Source organism: Manacus candei, unplaced genomic scaffold, assembly GCF_025592945.1.
Source record: "Manacus candei isolate 608988 ecotype Guabito, Panama unplaced genomic scaffold, ASM2559294v1 h1tg000060l, whole genome shotgun sequence".
Lineage (NCBI taxonomy): Eukaryota > Metazoa > Chordata > Aves > Passeriformes > Pipridae > Manacus > Manacus candei.
The window spans coordinates 1,148,274-1,170,511 of NW_026138108.1; the positions used below are offsets into that span (position 1 = coordinate 1,148,274).

General features: G+C 45.5%; 1 protein-coding gene across 2 annotated transcripts in view; it reads left to right on the forward strand.

Annotated features, from left to right (window-relative positions):
* The first annotated feature begins 2,983 nt into the window (after window positions 1-2,983).
* Window positions 2,984-22,238, forward strand: part of PAMR1 (peptidase domain containing associated with muscle regeneration 1) — a 67,581-nt gene continuing 48,326 nt past the window's right edge. For both annotated transcript variants that reach the window (XM_051804128.1, XM_051804129.1), the window contains exons 1-3: window positions 2,984-3,221; window positions 11,965-12,141; window positions 12,920-13,048. In XM_051804128.1, the coding sequence (XP_051660088.1) occupies window positions 3,149-3,221; window positions 11,965-12,141; window positions 12,920-13,048 (379 nt within the window). In that variant the 5' untranslated portion in view covers window positions 2,984-3,148. The remainder of the gene's footprint in view (window positions 3,222-11,964; window positions 12,142-12,919; window positions 13,049-22,238) is intronic.

Here is a 22,238-nt window from a genome sequence, read left to right on the forward strand (position 1 = left end):
ATGAAGCTACTGTGTTCCACTCTGGACCTGCTGCTGTTTCAGGATATGCACCTCAGCTCATATCTCTGCATGTCGGTTTTCCCCAATATAAAATGGCAGCATTCTTTCTGTTTTTGCAGGTTGGACCACACAGCATTTTTAGATTTAATGATAAATTATTGGAAACCTGAGCTAGTGGTATTAATTACACATTAATTATTCACTCAGCGGCCAATTATTAATTATCAAAGGTCTTGTTTTACTCTAGGTTGAAATGGATTGTTAAGTACTTGGAAATTACTATTAAAATATTATAACTCTATCAATTTTTGCACCACTCTGTTTTACAACTCAGTTTCAGTGCAATGTACTTTTCAAACCTGTACTTCGACCAATAAGACAGATACAAACACTGAAGCCAAATGCTAAAGCGAGATTCCTCAGCAGCACAGACACATGGTTAAGAGCTTCTAGCTTTCTTTCGTGGGGGATTACATACAACCTGAAATATTTGGCTGGTGCAATGTGCCTGGCGTGGTCTCTGCCTCTTAATAGGAATGCAAGAAGTGCATTCAGGAGCATTTTGTAAGTTGCCCAGAGTCATTCCTGGGACTAAAGCTACATCCCAACAGACAACCCATGTAAATAGGCCATGTGCAAACTTGTGGGATCATGACTGAATTCTCTTGTTTGGCTGCTGAGCCATTCTCTAAGGAGGCAGTAGATCCACCCACTAAACTGATTTGCTAGGTGCCAAGCTAAGTTAAGCACCACAGAGTAATGTTGTGTGATTATATTTTCTGGTTGCATAACTACCCTCCATCAGAAACAAGAAAAAAAAAAAGATGTAATAAATCTACCAGTTTTACCCTTTAGCTCACAGCTCCATAAAACAGAAAAGACCACTTTTCCCCTCTAAAAGAGGTGTCCCTGAAGAGCTGATCCTTGCGCATGACAAAGACACAACTTCAGCAACTCCTTTTCTACCATGTTGAATGTCTCACCACAGGAACTGACTCAAACAAATAGTTGTGGCCTTGTGGGTATATTTTCCCCAGTGGTTCTGGCCTTTATTAAACCTCAGTATTTGGTCCTCTATGTCTGGCCTTAACACTCACTTTGCCTGTGTTCAGCCTCATTACGTACTCTGGGATTTCCATTCACTTTATGTACCAAATCCAGATTTTGGCTTACATCCTCATGAAACTCCTCCTCAGAGATATCTAAGCCTCAGATATCTGTAAGCCAACTTTCAGTCCAAAAAGGACTTACTAGGTTAAATAATTAAATTGCTTACGAGAAATAATGTCTAGAAAATAAACTAATCATGATTCCACAGGCTTTTAAAATAGCTTTGTGTTTCTTTCTGAAGATGTAAGGGCTCCCCATTTTCACTATTTTTATCTGCTTTTGGAGGCCTCATTTTTTTCCTCATTTTTTTTCCTCCTGTCACTGACCAGAAATGGCTTGTTAGAGGAACCCAAAACCGGAATTAGAAAGGAGTTTTTAGCATATATATGAATGATCAAAAAGGAGCAGGGGGCCAGCAAAGGAGGGTTTCAGGACTCTGGGCAAGAGATGCCCATCAAGGGCTCCAGGGGAACATAGTCACTGACCCATAATAAGGTCCAGTGGGACTTGGAGAGCTTTGATGGCCTCCTCCTGAGGTGACAAGCACCCAGGGCAGCAGTCAGGGACTATGTACCATAATGGTTAAAATCTTGGCATCTATTTCAGGTCTTTTTATATTGACATTCTCAATGGTGGGCTTGTATCAGTGTTAAGATACTCAGAGAAAAAAAGATTATCATTAATATTTTCGTATTGTTTTACACGGAAGGTGCACAAACCCTACAAAGACTGTTGACAGTGTAAAGTCAATAGGTTGGCAGACAGACAAGCCTAACCTAGAGAGATGTCTGGATAAAGGAATTCATCCCATGAAAGACCACCTGAAGGCATAATGGATTTTGCACTGCAGTAAACTACTCAAGGTTTCCATTGGCGACTGGTTTCAAATTTTTGAGGTTACTCAACATGCCTGAGTGTTACAAACTGCTGTAGGTATTTGTTAAAGCTTTCTGAGATTCTTGAGTTTCTACTCCAATGCAACTGCAAATATTTCAATTTTCCCCTCTCACAATATATGTAAATTTTGAAATCTTGCTACAGAAATTAAATTGAGAAAGTCTGACTTAGAAGTATAAAATGTGTCCTTTGGAAAGTATTAAAAAATTGTACAAGAAAAATATAAAAAAACCCCCAACTATCCTGCTATGAAATACATGTTAAACACTAAAAAAAAATCAGTAGCATGTGCTAATAGAAAAGGCAAAACAAAATATGACACAAAGACAAAATCTCAATTAAATGTTCTCTTTTGTTTGGATTAAACATTTCCTCAATATCAACATGTTCCCACAAAACATTTAAATTTTGCCAAAATTGCAGTCCTGGCAGAAATGGACTCTGTAAAAAGGTTTTGACTAGCACAAGCACATGTATGCCAAGTGATTCCTTTTGTGTTTTGTGGTTTTCATTCACTGTGGACTGAACTTTTAGTGAGCCTCATTCATTCATCTGCCCCATCATAAAAATGCAGAGCTATTTTAAGCACGTCGTAAAGCGGATCATGTCACTTGGCCAGGCTGCCCAATTGCGGGATCATGGGCCAGGAATCCCTCTCTGCACCCACCCCACACCCAGCCTCGCAGCACCCGGGGCAGACACCAACCCCTGCAAGTCCAAAGGTAGCAAGTACAAAGTGCCTCCTTCTGGGGACATCTGCAACTTCAGCTCACCCACAGCAACTTGGATGGCTCATATAGATATTTGCATTTTTGTTTCTCCTGCCTTAACAATATCTTTCTTTACATAATGAAAATTGCTATCTCAGAGCTGAGCACTAAGCCAATAAACCCGTCACAAAAGGGATCAGTTGCCAGAGTCCAGAAAGGGTTAAGGCAGCAGTTGGAGAGGTTTGGGGTGACGTGTGCTTCTGGACGCCTGAGAAGTCTCTTGAAGGTAGTTCCCCTCTGGTGAGGATGGGAGCGTGCTGAGGTCTGAAATCCGAGATCCCTCGCAGCCTGGAGCTGGTGAGGTCCCAGTAAAAGCTGTTTGCCTGCTTTCCCTTCCCGAGCAGTCACACCGCTGCACCGGCCAGGGCAGTATGGAGCGAGCACCCTGGACTCATGTAGGACTCACTCTTCTCCAGCTCCTGCTCATCTCCTGCCTGCCAAGAGGTACTGTAAGTGAGTGTGTGTGTTCCCGGCATGGCCGAATGAGTCCCTTTCCTTCAGTGTGTTCAGAGGGGTTTGATCTCATGCGCTGTCATGGGAAGTAGAGAGATCTGCAGGGATAATAGAAAGAAGGGGCTCTGCTTTATGAATTTTTTTTCCTTGTCGGCATGAAGTGTGTGTGTGTGTAGGTTTACTCAGGAATTAATTTTGGTCAAACTTAATAGCCTTAAAAAGAAACAACTGGCTGAATTTGTTTGCCAATGACCATCAAGAAAAGGGTATGCAATCACTTAGCTTATTACTCCTTTTATTTTCTCAACACTCAGTGCTAAGGAAATGATGATAAAAAGAGGCATTTAAGTCTCTGAATTGTAAAGTGTAATTTGTTTAGTTTGGCAAGACAGAGACTTTTCTCTCCAGCCCCAACATCAAGAATGAAGGCAAGGGAGAAAAAAGTGAAGAGAAAAAAGAAAACAAAACCCACACATTGTTTCCAGTCTGGGATTTAGTTCTGCCAATATTATTCTTTCAAAGAGGAAGCCTTGTTAAAGCAGAATGATCTTTTTTATATTCAAGCCTCACTCCATTTTCTGCTGAACCAGCATATATGGTTTACCTTGATAAGGTTGAGCAAAAAGCATTTACTGTTGAGTGCACATTTGCTGTAGTTATGACCATGAACATGGGCTGTTTACACCTGGAGATGTCTGGACCTGCTTGCAGCAGCTAGCTGTCAGCATCATAGGCTGCTTCCTTGGGAGCTGCAGCCCTAAGGACTGGGAGGTGAGGTGCCCTCAAATCACCCACCCTTCAAGCTGCTGCAGATTTCAGCAAGGTGAGTGCCTCTTACCAGGGAAGCTGTCAGATAAGCAGGCACTCGGATCTTGATGACTATAAATAATTGGTGTCAAAGTTGGTGCTTCGGAGCCTGCTGCACCAAGGGCCGTGGCAGAGGGTCTGCCTCTGCAGTGCCCTTCCCTGCTGACCCCTCAGGACACAGGGTGCAGTGGACAGGTGGTGACCAGTGTTGTCTGCACACCAGGCTGGCCATCACCACCTCAGTTGTCCTGGGAGACTGACCTCCTGCCAAAATTTGCCCCTGGCTCGCAAGCACAGAGAGCTTCTCCCCACCTCTGTCCCATATGCACTGATTTATCCCTGTGGTGGCCTGTTCCTCGGCCATGTGCCACCTTGCACACAGGCCAAGGGAAGTGGCTCCATGGCATGTGCTGGAGGGGCACAAACCCAGCCCTGTCAGTGGCAGAGCAGCCCTAGGCAAAGGCTGTGGCTGTCAAGCAGCTTGGTGGGTAACAAATCCCTCCTGCTGCAGGGGCAGCATGTCTGTCTCATGGGGAGAATCTGGTCCGTGGAGTAATTGGGCATCAGGTCCCCTTGGCAGCAGTGACAAGGCGAGGCAGGAGGAAGGACAACTATGGGCAATGGGACACAAGGGCTGTGAGCCTTGGAGGGTGGGTGCCAGTTCTCCTGACACTTCCTCCTCATGCACCAGGAGCAGTGTGAGAAGAGCCTCGGGACACATGGAGGTGAGCTGTCTCCCTTGCCTGCTCCCCTTCCTTGCCATGCCTCCACTGCCATGTGGCTGGTGGAGCAGCTGGTGGGCATTTGCCCAAAACAAGTCTGGCAGCATGAGGGGAACAGGAGCTGCCCTCAGCCACAGCGGGAGGGGCTCCTAGATACAGGGGAGCGATTCAGAAATGCAGTGGCCTTAACATGTCAGGGCAGGTTGGAAAATAGCATTTTTTCTCCTCCCCACAGATGTATCCAATTTTTATCCACATTTATCACACCCAGTTGCACAGGGCCTGCCTTGAGAGTTGGGGGCAGGAGTCATGGCAGTCTGCAAATTTATTTTTTGGAATAAACTTGTAGTGCATGTGACTCATGTTTCCTTAAAAATATATGTGTGTTTGTGTGTGTTTCTGCCTATCTAAACTCTTCCCAACCTCTCCTCCCTTCCCCCTCCAGTCTCTGTCTAGAGAAGGGAAGGCCAGATGCACTCAGATGCATCCAGATGCATTCTGTCTTAGCAAATGGGTTACTTCAGTTCACATGTTTAGGTTCCTAGCATGGACAAAGGGAAAGAGACTTGCTTTTTGTTTTGGAAAACAAGCTGGGGTTACTCACTCTTGACCCTGAGACCACCTCAAGTGGCTCCCAGGAGTCCCTGCAAGCCTGCCAATGCCCAGAGGGACCCCTCACCACCACAGGACTGTGCAGTTGCTGTCAGCAGCATGAGCTCCCTCGGGGAAGCGGGTGCCCCTTTCTCTCCTGCAAGAGACGGATGTGGTATAGAGGCAAATGGGGAGGAAGGCCACAGGGCAGGGAGGGAAGTTATCAGCAGTGACAGAGGGGCTGGCATACTGAGGACATTTTCGGTCCTTGGTTAGGACTGGACTACACACCTCAGGGGAGCTGTAAGGTGTAAAATTTGAAATAGAGGCTCAGAGGGGTTGCTGCTGTCTGTGTGGACTGTTTCTATCTGGGCAACATAAACTGCAAGTAAACTGTCAGCATGTTCCAGGTCTCGCACCACTACAACAGGCAAGCCCTCAGGACAGGTCTGGCACCACTCCTCTATGTTTAGGACATGAGCACATTCTCGTGTTCTGTGGTAATGAAGTTCAATACAGCAGCTGCTTCTTCTCCACAGATTTCCAAAGACTGTCCCATATTGCAGAAGTCTAACCTCATCAATGCTGTCACTAACTCAAAAGTTCTACATTCATTACCTGTTCCTATTCCTTGCCTTTCAGCACAGAGAAAACAAATTCTCTTCCTGATCACACTACTAGAATATTTCTGTCCAGAACAAGCTCCTCTATGCCAGAAAGAATCAAAGTCTGAAGGGTAATGTGGCAACCTCTGAGTTTTAGCCTTATCTTGGCTATTTTTCCTGTCATAGCTTTTCTCAGATGAAAACACAAGGCCCTGGTGCCAATAATAAGATCACAAATGCCATCTTATAAATACAGAGAAGAAACTCAAGGAGAGGGATGTTTAAAAAATGACAGTTGAACTGATGCACATTTATTAAGTGGATAAATGCAGCTTAGTATTTTATATTTCCTCCTGTGTCTTCCCACTAGCTTTGATTTTTTTTTTAATAGAAATCCTTTCTTTCCCTCCTCTTCCCCCTTACTACTGTGTAAAGCATGCACTATGGGCAGAAAAGGATGCTGACTGACTCTGTAGACGCAGCAGTCTAATCTTTCAGCAAAGGTTTCTGACTCATAAAGTAAGTACACTAAGTAAAACTAAAACAGGGGTGTATTTTAGCTCCTTTCTTAATTAGCTCAGCTGCTGAAAAGAGTAATAGGTACATAATTTCTAAAGAGAAGCAAGTGGTTTTAGAGACAGCATTATCCCTTTCATCCTCTTAACACATCTAATAGGTAAGTAGACATAATTTGCACAGTAGTTTATCTGAGGCAAAAAGGTTAACAATAAAGACCTGCACTTTTCTTTATTATTAATGGTTTGGGGTAGATCATTTCCCAAGAGCCCCGCTAAAAGTCTCTTAAAGGGAATGTCTCTCCTCCCTTTCAAGGTTTATTCCTCTTGGCCTCACTGAAATCAAATGGAGGATTTTACTGTTCCTCACAATGGAGCCACAGTCTCACCCCACGTTGTGCTCAAAGCATTTCCTGTTGTTAACATCCACATACATGATACCCGTGGGGTGAGGCCCAGTTTGCTTATCTATGCAATGACAGTAGAGCTGAGTAAGAAAGGAACAGAAAAATGAAACAGACCTAAAGAAAATGTAAACTGCTAGTAGGATTCACCTCTGTTGAAGCCATTTTTTCTTTAATTAGAATGATTCCTTTCAGAATTATTACATGGTCAAATATTCCCTAATAACAACCTTAAGAAATTGCTCCTTCAAATTCAAATGTTCCTTTCTTCTTCAGAAGGCAGTTGTTGTTGTTGAGCAGGATGCTGAAAAATTAAGATGAAATCAAATACAAAGGGACATGTTCTCATCTGAGGAATTTTAAATTGGTTAAATAATCAATTTGAAAAACTCGTTGTCTACGAACTCTAATTCTAGAGATGTATCTGTTTGTATCTGCTCTTATTGCACTGCATTGTTAATGCAAGTGACACTTTTCAAAGCAATTTGAAATAATATTTCTTTAAACTTAAGTAGTATTTTACCAATGTGCTCATGGATAAACTGAGGCAAGGGAGGATAACTCACCTTTGCAGAAAAACAGAATGGACTTGTAGGATGGGAAGTTCCATCATTGCAGACCAAGATGTGGATGTCCTTATAAAATATTTTCTTCCATCTTTCAGGAGTTCTGAAAAATACACACGTACATCTATCTCTCTCTCTCTCTCACACACACACACAGACACACACAGCTCTCTCTTTTGGAGGACTCCAGAGCACATTTAGGTGGCAAACTTTTCATTTCCCCCAGGTATGGATGGAGATGGCAAACTGGTTTTCTGCTCAAACAGTCATCTGATCCCTCCACATAGCAGCTAATGTCAGCACAACTGTAGGAAGTGGGAATGGGAAGTCAAGGAGAGAAGGGAAAAAAGTGTTCCATCTCAGAAGCATGGGCTCATATCAGCTTAAAGTGAGTGTACACTATAAAAAAATCCCATTCTTCCAAACAAGTGGAAGACACAAGAGATAATTGGTGTAATTAGGCTTGTGTCAATTCACATTAGTTCTTAACTATATAATTTTCCCAGCTTTCAGACCTTTGGAACAAAAATCCCTTTTTATCTATCAAGGTATCTATGATTGACAAATTCACTATGGTGAAAGATTAGTGTGCTGAAGCTGACATTTTACTATGATGAGCTGACTGACCCAATCCTGAGGCACCAATGTGCTTGTGGATCTGTTCCTGAATCACTAAAGCTTTAAGCTTGATCTCAGCCCTGGGTATCAGGAGAGGCAGCAGCATCACTGTGATGAATTGCCATTGCAGTAACTCAGCCCTTGGACTGACACTAACAAGTGACTGGGAGCATTGCCTCTTACTGCTGTCTCACAAAATCCATCACTGACAGCCTTTAGGATGTGACATGTGCTATAGGGATTAGGAGGTCTTTCTAGGTGAAGATGCCAGTGAAAAGCATGAATGTGTTGTCATCTGAACCTGAAAATGTTCATCTCCCACCTCACAGCCCTCCTCATGCTGGACTTAAAGCATCAGGTGAAACATTGTGTTGTGCTCTGCCAGGCTCCCGAGCCAAGGAGGTCTTCCCTCTGGCACCTGCCCTGGAGGTTTGCATGCTACCCCAACACAGCTATTTTTTGCTTGGTTTCCACGGTCTTGAGCTGCTTCCCTGTGTGCTGTTTATGCCTGGATTTAATGGGCTTTTCTTCCATCATTAAAATCTCATAAATTAATCCACTGTTTATTTGCCTGTCCAGAGTCTTGTTTGTCCTTTGCAGCTAAATATTTTGCATGGGTTGTCAAGCAGCTTCTTCCTGCTTGTCCCAAAATCAGAGACACACTCACTGCCTGCAAGCCAGACTGCCTGTTTTGGAAGATTATCAAAGTAAAGCTCACAAAGCACCCCACAATTATCTCTGCAACAGCTGGCCAAGGCCTTGCTTTCAGTGTTTTACTCAGCCAATAAATCTTTCCCCACTTTTCTCTGCCTCCTTCTCTTCTGTTTTGGGGTAATGATGGCCAAGTGTGGGTGTGGGAGCTGCCAGTGGTTACCCATCCCCAAACACACAAGGAGGAATGGGGTTATGCCTCTGCCTCCCTGGAGCACAGGCTGAGCTCAGTCACACAAACAAACACTGTTTACATGCAAGTGGCTCTGTGCATCTCCCTCTTAAATTTCCGAGGCAAAGGTTTTATGTGCCTTTTGTTCAGTAGCCTAGAGATATTTAAAACAAAATCCCCAAAACAAAAGGGATTCCACCATTATTGAAGGGGTGCATAAAGTTTTCACACAAATTTCTTTTAAGAATAGCTTCTGCAAAACTTCAAAATAATAATTTCATGATTTATGTGAAGAAAATCCTAGAAAAGGCCTCTTAAAAAAAGTCTCAAATCCCCATATTTCCTTGTCAGTACCTGAGAGCCTGAAAGGGAATTAAATTGTCAGTAAATCAAAAGACAGTCTATTTCCATTGTCCCAGTTGAGACAAAGGCAAGAAGTGAGGAAACAGCATTTCTGGGTGGTAGCAAGTTTATTTTTGCAAGTCATTTAAAGGACAAGATCTGCTCCCATCTTAGCACTAAATATTACCTCAAGGTCAATTTATGTTACAAATACACACATTCAGTCCATCAAGAATAAGTGTGGCATCTGCTTTTTGGCCCTGTTGTGAACACAAGCTCTACATATAAATATGCTTATGCACACATTCACTCTCTCTTACCCACATACAAATACATGTGTAATATTTTAGGGAAGAATAGAGTAATTTAGGTGGAAAGGGGACTCTGAAGGTCATTTGGTCTAGCCCCTTTCTTGGTGCTAACTTGGAGGTTGTGTTGCTCACAGCCTTATCTTGCCAGGTTTTGAGTTCCTGGAAGGATGGAGACATACCTTTGTCACTCCAGCGTAACTTTGCCTATGAACATTTGGATAATTTTATAGATAGCAATTTCTCTTGGATAATTTACAGCTACAAACCAAATGAATATAGCCATTTTATTAATAGGCTTTAGCAATCTTGAGAGAAATCAGATTTCTAGCTTGAGTTAGGAAAGATGAGAATTTAAAGGAAGCTTTACAAAAGCTCTGAGTGTTGGGTACTTATTTAATAGTCAGACTGCAGAGTACTGCTTCAGCAAGGAGTGAAACCCCCACCCCCATACACTAGAGAAACAGCTATTTTCTGTCTTGTATAGTGAGATGTATCAAACTGAATGTCAGTTCTAATAAGATAATTAGACACATGTAATCAGTTTGCTCTGGAATCTGAATCAGATACAATCCATATACAAAAGGCTTAATTAAAAGAGAATAATAGCCATAGATTAAGAAGTCCCAGCTTGGCCAGGTTGATTGACTGCTGTTCTGGGAATTAGAATGTATGAGTTTAATTCCTGACTCTGCTCTTGTTTTTCTTTGGGACCTTGAGCAAAGTCACTTCACCTCCCTTGTGCTTCATTTTCCCATCTGGAAAGAGGACTTTGTAGAGCATATCAAGATCTACAGACAAAGGCTATAAAACTGCTGAACACTAAGGTTATTTTGATGCAAGATTTCACTATTGGAACAAAAAATTACAGCACCTTATTGAATGTCAGAAGAAGCTTTTTCCTTTTGAAATTATTATGGGGGCAGAGAAGGGGAATGGAAAGGTTTCAGCACAAAAAGCAGCCTCGTTCCTAAACTTAGAGCAGCGACAGACTCTCCCTGGTCTGTACACCAGGCACAAGGGAAAAGCTCAGTTCTGAGAAGCACAAAAGGCTGAATTTCATTTCCCAGCCAAAGGAAAAAAAGTGAAGAAACAGTTTGGTGGTCCCTTTTTTAATAAAGCCAGTAAAAATCATTAGAGGGAAAGATAAGCTTCCAGGAACCAGGTTTCATGAGGTCATGGAGAATCAAGTGAGACAGAGCAGCTAGGCTCAGTAGTAGGGAGCTCCAGCAGGCACAGTGATTAGGTTATCAGGGACAATGAAACAAAAAACAGTTGTGTGAGAAGGGAGCCAGGTACAGGCATGCATCAGAGTGCTCCGCCTTAGAGATATATTGCTTGTCGCAATGACAAGGCAACCCCGTTACTCAGAGTTTAATACACAAGGAAAACGGTTGTTACCTAACCACAATTAAAAAAAAAAAAGGAAAAAGAAAAAGAAAAAAAGAGGAGGATAGAGGGGATAAAAAGAGCTGGTCTCATTAAATTTCCTTCATGTCTCATCTTTCTAGTCTGCTCTCTCTCTTTGTACCATCAAACTCCATGAAAGCACTCATCAGGCCTGTCAGCTAGTTAGGAGGCATGCTGACAGCACCGTGCACTCATTAGATCTTACTTTGTAGAATTTAGACAGCACACTGGTGAGGAAAGACAGGATCTGCATTTATTGTGGCAGAGTCACAATCTGAGGTTGCTTCTTAAAAGAGTAGTTCCAGCATAGCTTAAGTATCATATGAGGTTATGTTAAATAATAGAAAGATGTTGCCATATTAGAAACAGTATTTGACAAAACGAACCTTCAAAAATAACAAAAAATCTTGTTTCCTTTGGCAGAGAAGGCAAATGTAACAACATGTGCTTCTGAGTGAAAATAGGGAGAGAAATTAGCAAAACCCAGCCTCAAAAGGGGCTTTTCCTGGTGGACACCCTGGACTTCAGGAGCAAATTCGCAAGTAGAAATACAACCAAAACATGCTGTCATAGTTTAAATAATCTATACTATACATGATGCTGTAAATCAGTCCTGCAATCTGAAGAAACTTTCTCATATGATGTCATCCTCTGTGGTTTTTTAAAACTATTCTTCTCACCACAGAAGTGGGAAGGATTGCAGAGACAGTGGACATATTCCTTCCCTCTGGTCTTTCTGCCTCCTCTGGCTGGCAATGCAAAACTGCCTCTGTGTTCTTCAGACAACCAAGCCACATTGACATTTTGGCCACATGTTACCATGTAGTTTGGGTTTTTCTGGGCTGAAGACTTTGGCCAGCCTCGTGCCATACATGATCTGACAAATCACTGAATAGATCCTGCCAATCCTCATCACATAATGGATTATTTCCATGTGTCCCTCTCTCTGTTCTTTGCTTGCAGAGTACACAGTGATCAATGAAAACTGCCCAGGTGCTGAGTGGAATATCATGTGTCGGGAATGCTGTGAATACGACCAAATTGAGTGCATCTGCCCTGGACAGAAACAAAGAGTGGGTTACACCATTCCCTGCTGCCGGAACGAGGATAATGAGTGTGACTCCTGCTTAATCCACCCAGGTATGTTTATGGCCATACTGCATTCACACCAAATCTTTGGCCAAGGCATCAGCACATAATGGTGGATGCTGGGCAGGGGAGTGGTGAGGGCAGGCACATCTCACTGAGGCATGGGAGTGGTGAGGGCAGGCACATCTCACTGAGGCATGGGATTGCCCCACATCTCCTCAGGAACTCCCTCTGCCACTCTGCTGACAGTAGCAAGACACTTGGCAGGGTAACATTGCTGCCAGAGAAAGAAAACACTTCATACAAGCAGTGTTGTCCTGAGGATGTCTTGGGCAGGTGTGGGAGCTGCCAAAGGGTGACACAGTAGCTGGCTTCACACCAAAAGTGGTTTTTTTGGTGCTCTGGGATGATTTTCATCCCCAAAGCAAGAAGAGAGAGACAATTTGGAAGTCCTGTTAGCAAGGAGGAAAGAAAAAAGTGAAAGGTGAGAGCAAGAGGAGATAGGGCCAGGTTAAAAGACATTAGAATCATTTAGGCTGGGCCCAAGTGGCACCAGCATCCACATTCAGATTTCTGAGAGAGGCATTTACAGTTGGAGCAATGAGATTTAGAGGTTTGGGCAAGTCAGACTAGGAGTTTCGTTCCAAATCTCTCAGCTCCCTAGGTTTTGGGGGTGGAGGTTGGGTGTGGTTCACAGCAGGGAAGCTGTCAGCACCACAGCAATCACTAATGTCATTGGCATTTTCTGTGGAAAAGAGAGAGAGGCTCCTCCTCTTCCTGCAGGACAATCCACCTTGGCTTTCATCTAACACAGTGGCTCTCCTTTTAGGCTGCACCATTTTTGAGAACTGCAAGTCCTGTCGCAATGGCTCCTGGGGAGGGACACTTGATGACTTCTACATCAAGGGAATCTACTGTGCAGAGTGCAGAGCTGGCTGGTATGGCGGAGACTGCATGAGTAAGTGTCCTACATGGGCAGGGAAGCATGTCAGGGACAAGGATTGGTGGGAGAGAGCCAGAGCCGTGCTGTTTCTTTCCAACTATTCCTGTACAGTGACGCTTGCAAAGGGCACAAGCAGAAGAGGCCAAACACAACCAGGCAGTAGGCAGATCTCCAGTGAGGAAAACTTTTCTCCCAGTGCTTGTCTGCTAGGGATAGGCTGGGCCCCCTGTCATGGCAGGTTATGACCCTACTAAACTTCTGGTTTATTTTGGTTTATTTTTAAATATTAACTACTGTGACTCCAGAAATTTTCTGGTGTCTGCATTTCTTGGACATACTTCAGAATAAATGCTGAATTTATGCTCTGATTCCCCAGAGCATAAGCATAAATATTTACAAGGGCAACAGCTATATCAAAGAGCTTCTCCTCTGTCCTCCTTCAACCCTTGGTCTGAAGAACCAGCCCCAAGGAAGTCACAGTACTTCCTCTCTCTTATACACAGCTTCAACGCACTCCAGGGCAGCTCCAGAAAACAGTGTCTTGCAACTGCTGACAGTGTCATGAGAGACCAGGAGTGTTTCAGGCCGTGGTAGCAATATCTAAAGGTTTTGTTCCTGACAGTGTACAACAGCTCCTGCTCCTTAAATTTTGCTAAGTTGACAGTCCCAATGCTGTCTTCAATAACAAGTTCCATCAGCTAATTGGATAGTTTAAGACTGGTATTTACTTTACCAATTTCCCACTGGTGAAGGTAGAGCTTTCTTTAATTTTTTATTGACTGTTTGTTCACATTTCACTGGAAGGGATGAAAGCAGGGTCTGCTTTCCCTACTCTGTTCTGTTCATTGTTCTACATACCTCAGGCTTGCATCCTCTTAGTCACTGATTTCAAAGTAAAAATTCAACTTGCTTTCCCAACACAGCCCATGACCATTCAGGAGGTGAAAGCATACAAAATAAAATCATTACTTCAAACAGCAGAATGTGGGGAATCAACAGGTTTTGGCAACAGAGCTAATTCAACTTTGATGCTTTGAAAGTTGATCAACTGAGTCCCGTGCCATTTATGGTGTGATTTCTGATAGCACTGTAACATCCCGTTTACTCTAGGTCAATACTAGAGCTCCCGTGGCACTTTTTATAAAAGCAGAGCCAAGAAAGACTCTTTAACTCCTTTAATATTTCCTCCATCTGCCTGAGTATATTGGTTGCCTATATTATATTTGTCTGCTCTCCCTACTTGTTTTAAAGCAAATACACCCTCGCAAGAGGTCTATTTGGACATTTTTGCAATATTAAGATTTTGGAGAGCTTTATCTTTTAGTGGTTTTCCTACTACTCGCTCTTTTGAGGGAAGCAGTGTGACACTAAGGATGTGGTCTCTTTTGTGTGGTTCTATGGTACTTGATAGGCAGCGTAAGAAGGTCAGATAGTGCTGTTGTCTCTTCCACTCTTAAAAAGGAGACACGGGGGGCGATTGTGATTCCAGCACACTCCTGAGTTCCCCTGTTCTGGCTCTCATGGCTATCTCACTTTTGGCCTTGGCTCAGGCATGCAGAGACTGCATGTTTGGAAAGCAGCCCTATAACCATGGTGGGTGCTGGAGTGCAGGCTCACAGTGATGTGGCTTTGGGTCTGGAGGGTGGCCAGCGAGGAGCCTTTGAACACCAGCATGCACTGCTGCCGGAGCAGTGGGTGTACTAACACATCACACTTCGGAGAGGGAAGGAGGAGGCATCTCTCTTTGGCACCTGCACACAGCATCACAGCTGGAATTCTGCAGCCAGCCCTGGGTGCCTTGCCAGCGGCAGAGTGACCATAAATCCCAGAGACACAAGGAAGCGCAACCACAGTAATTAAGGGACGTAATGTGTCCTATAGTGCCAATGCCAGCGCTGACAAGCACACGGCCGGCCCTGGGGACCTGCCGGGGCCACGGGCCGCTCCCTCAGGTGAAAGCGGGAGACGCGGCAGGATGAGCTCCCGGCCCCGGCGGGTCTGCGGGCGGAGGGAGCGCCGGGCTCTGTCTCCCTCTCGCGGGGCGCGGCGGGTGTTACCGCGGTGCTCCGACTGCCGGGGCCGGCGAGGAGGGCGAGCACCGCTCCAGCTCCATCCCTTCGCTCCCGGACCGCCCCCAAACACTGCCCCGGCCCGACCCGGCGGGGTCTCCGCTCCCCTCCCACTCGGCACCGCCGCCGCACGGGCGGGAGGTGGCGCCCGCCGGCCCCGAGGAGGCCGCGCCGCCCGGCCCGCGGCTGCAGGCGGGGAGAGCGAGGGGTGCGGAGAGTCCTGCAGGCGGGATTGATGCCGGTTTGATACTGTACGGCGGGCAGGGGGGTGGTGGAAACTGGCAGGGCCTGGTTACCTCAAGGGGAGCAGTGAAGCCTAGTCCTGTGTCAGTGGCCAAGGGGCTGACTGCAGTCTCAAGGGAAGGGTGAGCCCCTGGGAGCGATTTCTGGGAAATGCCAGCAAAAGTAGTGACGTGCCTGGAGGGAGGGCCGTCTCAAAGAAGCAGTACCATGGGACGGCGTATGGGTCTGTCCAGTTTATGCTATCTGCTGGCATAACTGGATGCATGGACATGGCTGAATACCCTCCAGAGGACACCAGACCATATGGTAAAATGGTAAATGGTACAGGGTAGGCCAAAGGATGTTATTAGGAAAAAAACACACTGACTAGAGTTAATTGGATACTGGGACATTTTCTAATGGGACTTCTGTTGTATTGAATTATCATGCCCTAAAAGGTACATCAGACACTAAAACCAGAAGAAAATCAACCTGTAGAACCCTTTTCTCCATTTGAAATGTCACCTGAGAGCACGTGCTCCATCAAAGCAGGAGAGTTTTCAAACAGGTGTCCTGAGCCTTGCTGTCTGAATGTGGTCCCTGTGATGAACAACATCACTTGCAGTTTTTGATACTTTGTGAACATTAGTGTTTCACATAATACTGGTGACCAACAAACAACGTGTAAGGACAAGTTTTGACAAGTGACAGCTGCCTTCCCATATCAGCCTTTTTCTGAACACCAGTAACGTTTCTACTCTCATTCTCCTCTGCAGTCCTCTTGACCTTTGAAGGAGCCTCACATCAAAGATGTAGCACTCAAACAGCAGATAATGAATTCTTACCAGAGGTCATCTCAGGACCTCTCCCTCCATCATCCCTGTCTCTGTGGGCTACAACGCAGAGGTCTCCTGAATTTTTTTTTATTCTCTGTTAGTAACAAGCTTTAGAGGAAATCTTACTGTGGCCCTGAAAGCTGCCTTTTTTCAGGAACAGGAACGGAACAAGGATGTTGATACTCTGCCAAAGTGGTTTATTTTTTTGTAAATGAGGCAGAATTTGCCAGCATTTGTGTTTATGATGTAAATTATTTTTGAGAGCTTTCCAGGTCTCCTGCAGATTTAGAATGGGAAGAGAAAAGACTCCTTTTGATCAACATATGATTGAACTGTTGGTCTGAGGAGTGAGCCTAACTTCTTCTAGAAGGTCTAGAGATAAAAGAGCATGGATTTGATGTGACTGCAAAGGTGCTTCACATGCAGAGACGGGTGGTAGCAAACCTGAGAACGTTCTTTTGGAGATAGTCATTGAATGGCTCCTCTTTAGTCTCTGGACCACCTGCTTTGCTGGCCAAACCTACTTCCTTGGCGCCAATGTTCAGAGAGTTCAGGCTGTACCGCAGCAAACAGAGGAGTGTGTTTAATATGCCATGCATACAAGTATCTCTTTGCACCAGTTCTTTGGCTTTCTTTTGTTAAAGGCATCAAAAACTCAAAAGCCCTTCACAACGAAAGGGAAACTTTCTTTGAGGTGGTCCAAGCCCCCTGTCAAACCCTCTGAAGATTTCTAGCAGCTTTGTCTCAGGTTGTTTTTGAGGCAGGAGCCCAATGGCAGCACAAGGGCCCGTTTCTTGCTGTGGGAAGGAGCATTATCATTTACACCACAGCAGATCCTGCTGTACTCATTGAATCCTAATGTGGTTGCTGGGCACAGTCATTAATCCTTGCCTTTTACAGAGGGAACTAAGCAAGCCACAGAGGAGGATGAAACACTTTTGAGGAACACTTCTGAGCAGAGTTTCTGTTTCCTTGGGTCCTGCTTAATTAAGGGTAACTGAGGGTAAATGAACAAAGGGTATTTCATTTGAACAACACTTTCTTAAGAAGAAAGAAGAGTAATTGACCTGCAGTTTCGTGTTTCCCCATAGACCAGATGCAGCAGTATTGATTTCCAGACACTATGATCGATGGGAACAGCAGATGCTTGGTACTTCACCAAATCAGGTCACTGTCACCCTTTTTTCCCTAAGGAAGGAAGGGCCTAGGGGCAAGCATTAAAACCCACCATTTCAGTAGGAAACATTCATCCCGTATTACTGGTTAAAAGTTTAGGGTTCCTCTTGGGAAAGAGATGGAAGCAGCAGGGCTTTCTGTTGGACTAAAGACGTAAAAAGAAGTGAAAGAATTGGTGTGGAGGTCTTTTTGGTCATTTGACTTTTTACTTATCATCTGTGGTGTGCAGACTATCAGAGTCTCCTGATTTGGTGACTGAATTGCAATTTTTGGCTTACGGACACAGGCTCATACCTCAGCAAAGCAACAGAAGGCTTACCAGGGGATATAGCCATGTTTAAGACTCCACTTGGAAAAATGTAGTCAGGAAAGAAGAAACTGAGAAATTAGCTCTTTGGTATGTAGTGATTTAACTGTGCATTTTGCTAGCATTTGCATGTACAGATCACAGTAAGCTCTGCAAAAATCACTAAACAACTTTTCTTCTTCCATGGAGGAAAATACTATTAGCCATATTTTATAGCTGGGGGAAAGGGAGAGTTTACTGAAGGTGAGAGAACTCTCTGGGCTAAAAATGTTCAGCATTCAAGATGAGGAATTAGGACAACTATCCCTGGACAGCTGCCTGGGGACAGCTGCAGGATAACCATGAAAAGATATTGCTTCCTCAGTGTGTGACCTTGTCTGCTGTTTGTTCAGCTCATTGTCCTCTGATGGTTTTCATAGACTGGGCACAAATGACTGGAGTACTTCATTTTATTCTGTTGATGCTGGGCACTGAAGTACATTTCACAGTATGTAAAGCTGAGAGCAACACAGGCAGAGTGGGTCAGGTGTAGAAGAAAGGTAGGAAAGATGGGATAAGGGCTGTATATTCAATATGTGTTACACTGAGTCATCAGTATTAACACTGATGATGGAGGAGCTGTGATGCTTATATACCTCATTGACATGGTGGCATTAACACGTAAGGATGATGTAGTGAATCCTGAGGACAAAACTTCTACCCTGGACTTCCACAGGGCCAATTTCAGCCTACTCAGAAGACTGGTTCGGAGGGTACCTTGGGAAACAGCCCTTGAAAACAAAGGGCTCTCTCCAGGAGAGATGGACATGCTTCAAGAAGCAAGTCTTGAACGCACAGGAGCAGGCTGTCCAGTCTGCGAAAAGGCGAGCTGGTGGGGAAGACAGCCAGCCTGGCTGAACAGGGAGATTTTAAAGGAGATTAGGGGGAAAAAGAGAGCTTACCGACTATGGAAAAAAGGACTGGCTACTCATAAAGAGTTTAGGAATATAGTTAGGTCATGTAGAAAGAAACTTAGAGAGACAGAGGCAGAATTTGAACTCAGTCTAACCACTTCTGTTAGGGATAACAAGAAGTGCTTCTACAAATACATTAATAGCAAAAGGAGGGGCAAGGAAAACCTCCATTCTTTGTTGGACATGGGGGGGAACATAGTCACCAAAGGTGAGGAAAAGGCTGAGGTGCTTAACACCATCTTTGCCTCAGTTTTCAACAGTAAGAGAGGTTGTCCTCAGGACAACTGGCCTCCAGAGCTGGTAGACAGAGACAGGAAGCCAAATAGCCCCCCTGTAATCCAGGAGGAAACGGTTAGTGACCTGCTGAGCCACTTGGATACTCACAAGTCTATGGGACCAGATGGGATCCATCCTAGGGTGATGAGGGAGCTGGCAGAAGAACTCTCCAAGCCACTTTCCATCATTTACCAACACTCCTGGCCCACTGGGGAGGTCCCAGATAATTGGAAATTGGCAAATGTCACAATGATCCACAAAAAGGGCTGCAAGGAGGACCCGACAAACTACAGGCCCGTCAGCCTGACCTCAGTGCCTGGCAGGGTTATGGAGCAGATCATCCTAAGTGCGATCACACAACACCTACAGGATGGACAAGGGATCAGACCCAGCCAGCACAGGTTTAGGAAGGGCAGGTCCTGTCTGACCAACTTGATCTCCTTTTATGATCAGGTGACCCGCCTGGTGGATGAGGGGAAGGCTGTGGATGTGGTCTATCTGGACTTCAACAAAGCCTTTGACACCATCTCCCACAGCATACTCCTGAAAAAGCTGGCAGCCCACAGCTTGGACAGGGGCACTCTGTGCTGGGTTAGGAACTGGCTGGAGGGCCGGGCCCAGAGAGTGATGGTGAACGGTGCTGCATCCATGTTATAGATTAGGAAATCAGGGGAATTTTCCTTCCCCCTGCCCCACTCCAAGGGAGAAGAAACGGAGTGAGTGGGGGGAGGGAGGTTATTAGCATTACCAAAGATGTAGCCGGGTTGGGTTAACGACCGATCTTGGAGAAAGATAAGGAAGAGGCACGGAGGCGGGGCTGGTGGAGACTCTGGCTGGGAGGGGAGAGGCAGTGTGGGTGTGTGGCTGGCTCTCTGGGGTGCAGACAGGCATTTTCGTTGGGGAGGGGGAACGGAGGTCTGGCTTGTTTTGGCTGTTAATCCTGGGGGGGCCCGCCCTCCCATCCTGCTGGCTTCAACCTGTCTGACTGTCCCGCCCGCCGGAGCCGCTGTGTTTCATCGGAGAGTTTTTGCTTGCCCGCGGGAGGGGAGGAGGAGTTTTTGGAGACACTACCACCTGAGACTGCAGTGAGTCTTCGCCACTTGAGACAGCGGTGAGTTCCCGTGGGAGTGTGCTGCCTGCCTTCCTTGTCGCCCCCACGGAGGCGAGGACCCCCCTCATCTCCTTCTCGGCTTCCCCTCGTGGTCCGGGACCTCTCTCTCCGGTCCCCTCTTCCCGCGGGTGACTGACGGAGCCCACAGCGCCCCCTGCCGACCGTGACCAGGTACTGCAGGTCCTACAGCTCCATCAGTCCTACAGCGCCCCCTGCCGACCGTGACCAGGTACTGCAGGTCCTACAGCTCCATCAGTCCTACAGCGCCCCCTGCCGACCGTGACCAGGTACTGCAGGTCCTACAGCTCCATCAGTCCTACAGCGCCCCCTGCCGACCGTGACCAGGTACTGCAGGCCCTACAGCTCCAGCGGCCCAACAGCGCCCCCTGCAGACCGCAATTAGGACTGTGTTAAAGGACAGAGGAGTATTCTTTTAGACTTGTTGTTGTGGTTGTTGTTGCTGGTGTTGTTTTGTTTGGTGTTACTGGTTTTTTTTTTTTTCTTTTTTTTTTTTTTCTTGCCAACATTCATATATTTCTTAATAAAGGGTTGTTATTTCTTCTGTTTTTCCACATTTTCCTCGAGTAAAGCCCCTTAATTTGACATTACAATTGCAGAGAGAGAGGAGTTTGGTCTACCTCACAACTCACCCTCTTTAGCAAACAGTCTAGTCTCTCTAGACTGAGACATTTTTGGCGCCCAACGTGGGGCCCGAAAGAGGAAAGGTGGAAAAAGAATAACTACCCTTTGTGTGATTGACACGCGTTTTTGAATTTGTAGGCACCATGATGTTAGGGGTTGTTGCTCTCCTCTGGCATATGACCATGCCAAGATACCTGTCCCACCTGTCAACGTGTTTCAGTTCGCATACTAGTACTTACATTGCAATAAGTACTTTTGAGTTTGTGCATTGGGTATATGACACGGCAAATTCAGCACCTGTGATTTTCATCCGGAACATATCCTCAAGGATACACTACTGCTCTAGCCTAAGCTGCTTCCTCTGGGGTTTTAAGGATAATAGTACCCATTCTTATGGAGACACACAGGGGAATGCACGCGCCCAACCTTTTATTCAGTTCCCTTTTGGATACGATACAATGGCCTCTGGGAAGTTTAAATCATTTTTAGATGTCCGAGACATTTCAATTGTTGGGCTTTTCATCCTAAATTGTGCCACTATAGCATACCTGATATACCAAGCCAAGGCCAAGAATTACCGAGAAGGCGTTCAGGAGCCTGACCCAGGGGTGGAAAACCTCGAGTGGCGTGGGTTATGGGAGGACATGGGTAAATTCCTAGAAAGTTGCTCAGCTCCCATGACATGGAAACTTACCCTTGAACAACTCCTGAACCCTATAAAAATAATGAAAGCTGTGAGGGAGAGGGGTCGTGATGGATCCATGGAGAAGCAGGTGACAGCTGCATGCGGGGTCTTGGCCATTGCCTACAGGAAGTTGCTTGGTATGGTGCAGCATTCCCAGGGGAAAGGAAAAGACGAGGACAAGATGCCTAATATCAAGGTGACTCAGGATAAGGAAAAAACTAAGGGGCAGACTAAACCAACGGAGGTTGCCACTATCCACAGGAAGAAATGTAAAGCCAAATCAGTTCGCCTAGTTGACGATGATGGAGAGGCAGGGTCCTCACAAGCAGCTGCTCCAGAGACAGAAATCATCACTGAGTCTTTATCGTATAATAACCTCCGGAATCTACGGGCAGATGTTGCTCGTCGTCCGAGTGAGCCCGTTCTGGCCTGGATGATCCGAGTTTGGGACTCTACAGGTGATGCAGTAAACCTTGATGGTGGTGAAGCGAGGTTCCTGAGGTCCATTGCCCAAGATGTGGGTATTGAGGAGGTGTTTGTGAGGGAATCGAAGCCCCTGTCTCTCTGGGCACGGCTCGTGGATGGTGTGAGAGAGAGGTTCATTTACAGAGATTCCTTGCAGGCAGATCATTACACCAAGAGCTGGAAGACCATCGAAGAAGGAATCCTACGGCTGAGAGAAATGGCATTGCTAGAAGTACTGTTTGGGGGGGATGGGCAACCTACCAACGATCCTGACAAGGTTAAGTGTACACCACAGATGTGGTGGAGCTTTACACGTATGGGGCCGTCCATACATAAAGGTTACCTGACATCACTGGAGGCTGGGGAGAAGCGGGAGCCAGTGATGTCTGTAATAAATAAACTTCGGTTGTACGACAGTATGATCGGAGGACCGATACAGGCCCGTATCTCCTCTGTAGAGACA